Source organism: Medicago truncatula, chromosome 1 (genome assembly GCF_003473485.1).
Source record: "Medicago truncatula cultivar Jemalong A17 chromosome 1, MtrunA17r5.0-ANR, whole genome shotgun sequence".
NCBI classification, from domain to species: Eukaryota; Viridiplantae; Streptophyta; class Magnoliopsida; order Fabales; family Fabaceae; genus Medicago; species Medicago truncatula.
In genome coordinates, this window is record NC_053042.1 from 9,276,748 (window position 1) to 9,283,021 (window position 6,274).

Consider the following 6,274-nt stretch of genomic DNA (forward strand, 5'->3'; position numbering starts at 1 on the left):
AAGAGATCGTATTAAGCTGTTTTGAATATGCTGTTTTTTTTTTAAAAGAGGTAATAATAAGCTGTTTTGTATAAATAAGCTATTTTGAATAAGTTGTTTTTTAAAAGAAGATCGTAATAATTTGTTTTTCATAAGATAAGCTGTTTTTTAAAAAGAGGCCATAATAAGTTGTTTTGTATAAATAAGTTGTTTTTAAAAAGTGATTGTAATAAGTTTTTTTTTTATTTTTTTTTTTTATAAATAAGTTGTTTTTTAAAAATAGATCGTAATAATTTGTTTTTCATGAGATAAGTTGTTTTGAATAAATTAGAAGTTAAATTACAATGTATAACAATGTATTGATTTTAAGAGAAAAAAGGGTAAAATAGTAAAATTATAACATAAGCCCTCCATCTCTTTTCCGCTTTTTAACTCGCAAACAAGGGGGGAAGGTTTTCCCTCCTTTCTCCCTTCCATCCCTTTCCTTCCCTTCCCTTCCTTAGCCTTTCCTTTCCTTCCCCTCAAAACTCACAAACAAAGCCTTAAATTTGTCATTGGGAAACCACTCACTAAAGCCTTAGTTGTATCTGGATGCCTCTGTTTGAAATCTATGTAGCAAGTGCTACTAAATATCATTTCATCGAACACATAATGGGTTTCGCATAAGGTTATGATGTTAGTGGATTAAGTTGATTTCCTTATGTCAGACGCAAAAACTCTGTCATGACTAGAGACTAATATTGCGGTATAACAAGGAATCCGTGAAAGCAGAACCTGGAGGTTGTGAAACCGTGGCAATTGAACAAGATTCAGAACAACCTCCGCTCTGAATCGAAACGGTGATGTTGTCTCAAGTTGCCACATGACAAGAGATGGAGAATTTGAGTCTTCCACTACTTGAGAAGGGTTCCCTTTAGAAGGTATTAAAGGATTCTGAAATGCAAAAGGCAGAGGAATGCAATTGTTCAGAGAAGGCTCAAATTCTAGAACTCTAAATTCAACATCCTTAGGAATTGAGCTTTTTTTTTTTCATGAAAACTTCACCGTTTAGACAAACTTCGTAATTATTTTTTCTTAGTAGTTACCAGCGAGTCTATGAAATCAACATTGTGTTCCTGTGCTGAACTGACTAATCCTAAATGAGCTAAGGTTGTTGTCTTGGCATGAGTTAATGTAGTTCCTTCTTCGACTCCCTTTTGTTTTGGAGCAGCATATTAGAGAGATGATTCATTCTTTGTTCCTGTAATAGAGGACAAATTTGTTTCTACAGTTTTTTCAGACGTTGAACCCTCCATATTATTTTTCCGTGGTTTGTGGTTTGAGTGTAGTATCAAATTCCCCAAATGAATGTTTTTGGTTGATACGATGTTGACTCGTTCATTGTTCATTCATCAACTCAGTAGTCTTCTCCACCTTTGAAGAATTCAAATTCTTAATAATTCAATTGTTTCCACCACGTGGAACCCTAATCGGTCCACCTCTCTTGTTCTGACTTTTTCTGTTGTTGTTGATGTTGTTGTTGGCGTGGTTATTCACCTAAATTGATAACATCTCCACTTGTGTAGTCAGAGCATTGATGACCGTGGTAAAAGCCGTGGATATGCATTCAAGCTCTGCTTTCGTCACCGGTTGAACTCCCATGGTTGAACATGTTACGAAAAGAACAGGAAAAGCCTGCTCTGATACAAACTAATGCAGTCAGAAGCGGAGACTAGCAAGCACTAAACTTGTGATAATAGAGATCCGGAAGCCACAAGAAATTGAAAAAACTCTCTAAAATATTATTGAAAGAATAAAAGTTTGCCTCTTAGGCTACAAATGTTAAGCTTAAATACTAGTGAAATAACAAAATCCTAATTTGCCGAAAATCCAAAATAAAAAATAAAACATAAATTATTAAAAACGGGCTAAAATAAAAGTACCATGGAAACCCTCCTACATCACCTTTCAAAATCAATTGAAAAAAATAAAATAAAAAGAGTGCATACATACATACATACATATACATCACAATCATCTTCCACTATCCAAGACAATCAATGGTTGATCTTTCAAGCTATCATACCCACTATATCCAGGGTTGTAGCTATCACCAGTTTCATTGTAGATACTACAAGATGCCTCATGAAGTAAGTGTTGACTCTCTTCAAAGTTTTGTTCTGTATCATTCCAAGGATGCTTCTCCATTAACCTTATACCATCCAACTCCATAGCTACTTCCCTCATACTAGGTCTTTCATCACCTCTAAGTCTTAAACACCTTGCAGCAAGAATAGCAACCTCCTTAATCTCTTTCTTGTTTTCATCATCCAAAATTCCAACTTGAATAGCATCAAAAAGTTTATCTTGTTTTAAACAAGACAAAAAGTGCATAGCAAGACTAATGGTTTCTTCTTGCCTGTTAAAAGAAAGAGGTTTGTCACCTGTTAGAAGCTCTGCAAGAACCACTCCAAAGCTATAAACATCACTTTTCTCGGTTAGTTGATGTGTTTGCATATACTCGGGATCTAAGTATCCAAGTGTTCCTTGCACCATTGTTGCTATCTCTGTTTGATCAAGTGGAACCAATCTGGAAGCTCCAAAGTCAGAAACTTTTGCGGTGTAATTGTCATCCAAGAGAATGTTGGTACTCTTAACATCTCTGTGGATAATTGGAATTGATGCAGCTGAATGTAGATATGATAAAGCTCCAGCTGTCTCCGCTGCTATCCTTAAACGTGTTTTCCATGTTGGATTATTTGTTTTATCTTTAGTGCTTTGTATGAAATCGAAAAGTGTACCGTTGCTAACAAATTCGTACACTAATGAAGGAACTTCTGTCTCTAGACAACAGCCTAGGAGTTTGACAACATTCCTATGATTTATTTGGGTCAGAACAACTACCTCATTAATGAATTGCTCAATTTGATTTGCGTCAATTATTTTGGATTTTTTTACAGCGACAATTTTGTTATCAGGTAAAACTCCTTTGTAAACTGTACCAAAACCTCCTCTACCGATGATTAAGCTTTCGTCGTATTTTTTGGTGGCTTTCTTAAGTTCCTCTTCTGTGAATATTTGTGCTGCTTGAGAAGTGTCTTCTCTTGTAGATAGTTGCTGTACCAAAATGGAACCACCATTTTTTTGAAAGAATTTTTGCTTGAGTTTGATGAGTTTCCTTTTTTGGTATGTCAAGTATAGAGAAGAAATCGCGACAAATAGAACAATGATTCCAGCACTTGCTCCTGCATATGAAATGCGTTGAAATTGATTGATTCATGAATTTTTCCATAAAATTTTGTGGCCTTAATTTCGACCAAAGTTTAAGTAATAGTAGTATAAAATAAAGATTGTTACAGAGTGGATGATCGAACTCAAGTATTCTAGATCAATTTGATCTTAACTAAAACATTTGATGAAAATATATATATATATATATATATATATATATATATATATATATATATATATATATATATAGACACACACTATACATGAATATAATTTGAACTGAAAATAAATTAGGCTATGCTTAGGTTCTTACCAATTGCAACCTTGGTAATAACATCTTGTTTATGACAACCTCCTGCCAACGTTCCATTTCCAGATTGTCCATCAGGACAAAAACATTCATGAGATCCATCAGTATTGCGACAATGTTTTTCACTTATGCATGTGTTATTCCCCGTCTTACATTCATCGATGTCTGCAAACATGTATACAACAGAAATAATTGTATTATCATAAACAAAATCGGTTTATAAAATGAAATCACTTGAGTTGTACAAAGAATTAATAAGAAGTGAATGGACGATTTTGATTTACACTACATTCCCTCATATGAAAAAATTATGGGAGAGGATCTGTTCCGTGTCGGATCTAGATTCTCTCCAATGATCGGATAATCTTGTTAACTACAAACCACTCATTTTTCATCGGTGGGACTCTCCAATAGAAAGTGAGTAGATGGTTTTGTTTTAGAATGCATTTCCTCATGTGAAAAAATCACAGGAAGGGATCATGTTGAATGTCTAACCGAGAATAAGGAGTATATTTGAAACAAAATTAGTGAATGAAATTACAAAATTACATATATGGTCAAGATTATTTCAATAGTCAAATTGTAGGGAAAAAAAAAGTAAATGGGATACATATGCCAACTAATTGCAGACCAAAAACTTATAGTCAAAGTCAATGAGATTCATCTAAGGGGTCATGTTTTTCCAATAATAATTAAAAAAAATAATTGAAAGACCAATAATAATTTATTTTTGAGGGGTCCAATATGCCAACTAAAATATGGACCATATAAAAATTAATTCTATAACATAAATTGTCCAATGTTTGACGTACTAAAATATGGGGTTTGACCTCCAAATACCCCACTTATTCATCTTATAAATAGTGAATTTCTAACCATTAACTACTTGATAGCAAAAAATACAAAAAAAAAAAATTATACTTATTGCAAAAAGAAATAAATATTTTAAACTACATGAATAAATATTCATTCCATCTCATATTAAGTGACACAGTTTACTTTGTCGCACATATTTTTTTGGTTACATGAAAAAAAAATATGGACGATATATCAATGCATATTTTTTTTACTTTTGATATCTTTAATTATCTATTAGAAAAAAATTATGAAAATTTAATATCTTGAAAATATTCATCAATATGAATTCAACATCTTATATAATACTCCCTCCGTCCCTAATTATAAGACCCTTTTGCTAAAATCACGGGAATTAAGAAAGTGAATATTTGTATTAAAGTTGTTTGTAATCACTATTGTTTTTACAATTTTATCCTTAAGAGAGAGAGGTGGTTTATGTTTTCAACATGTTATTTATTGCTGATTGAAGAAAAATATGTATAATAAATAGGGGCATGTATGTAAATAAATAATTAATGTAGTTGGAAATAACAAAGGGGTCTTATAAAAATGGATAAAAACAATTCTCAAAAGAGTCTTATAATTAGGGACGGAATGAGTACTATTTATCTTTTGTATATTAGTAGAAATATATGGATAAAATATGTTAAGTCAATAATGTAGATTATCAAATAAGATCTCTAATATTGCGGAAGATGTAGTCGTAGACTAAGAAAATTACCTGTGCAGCCATCTGGATGATACGGATTTCCTCCATAACCGTCCTTACATTTACATCGATAACCAAAATCAATGTCTTCATCATAACAATCACTATTATTCTTGCAAGCATAACCATCTTCAATCTTTGAAGCATTACAATGTTTACTTCCAACACTCCAGTCAAGAATCAAAGGAAGCTTCTCAGAAGGAAAATTGTCCAAATCAGAAACAGAGAAATTATAAAATCCATTTTTAACAACAAACGAATTGCTACATCCCAAAGATTCGTTTAAATCGAGATAATTAGAAGATTGTATAGTTATATTCCTCATCATAGGTGGAATATCAACTTGACAACAACCAATACCCGAACATGCTCCGTTTTCGATTCTGTTTCGAGTACCGTCGCATATTGTTAAGCAACCGGTGTAAAATGTTTCTTTCTCGTAAGTGCTTCTGAGAAAACCGATACTGTTACAACCAACTGTTAAAAACTTATTTTCTCTGGTTGATAAGCTGAATCTGCCATCAAAAATGTCTAAAAAGGATTGATTGTAACTTCCGTTACCATTACCACAATTGCTGGAGACAAAGAACAACAGTTCAAGTTGTCCTTCGATGACGCTTATGTTGGAAACTTGTATATCGCTCCACAATAATTTTGTGTCGTTTTCACAAGTGAGGTTATAGAAGGGGTCTAGAAAACAAGGTCCATGATTTGGTATTAATGAATTGGATATTCCGAATGGATATGGAATTTTGACATCTCCACATGTGTTTTTGCAACCGGGTAGAGATGAAGGAAAGGATTCATTGGATGCAAATACTATTGTTACCATGAATATTGTAAGTAATAAAATTGTGCATAATTGCGTGAGCTTTGTGTTCAGTTTCATTGTGTGTATTTCAATTGACTAGTTCTTTGCATTGATTGATTTGAAGCAAAAGAGAAGAGGGGTTCATTTATTTATATATGATTTTAATATTGTTATATATATATATATATATATATATATATATATATATATATATATATTTTATTTTGACAGCTAGTTAAGTTTCGTTGACTTGGAACCAAATTGACATGGGTATGCTCACATAAAAGTAAGGCATTCGGGTATTTAAAAAAGAGTCGTAAAAAGTAAGGAAAATTAAACTAGTGTCTTTAAAGCATTAGTTAAAGAAGCACAAATGTTATACTTAAGATATGTAATT

At 32.4% G+C, this 6,274-nt stretch overlaps 1 protein-coding gene across 1 annotated transcript; it reads right to left on the reverse strand.

The window, feature by feature from the left end:
* Positions 1-1,739: 1,739 nt before the first annotated feature.
* LOC25482303 (putative wall-associated receptor kinase-like 16) lies at positions 1,740-6,001 on the reverse strand. The gene is made up of 3 exons (XM_013610853.3): positions 5,079-6,001; positions 3,503-3,664; positions 1,740-3,203 (listed from the first exon to the last, which is right to left on the reverse strand). Exons 1-3 carry the CDS (start codon positions 5,953-5,955, stop codon positions 1,993-1,995), a joined length of 2,250 nt encoding a protein of 749 aa, XP_013466307.1. The 5' UTR covers positions 5,956-6,001; the 3' UTR covers positions 1,740-1,992.
* Positions 6,002-6,274: the final 273 nt, after the last annotated feature.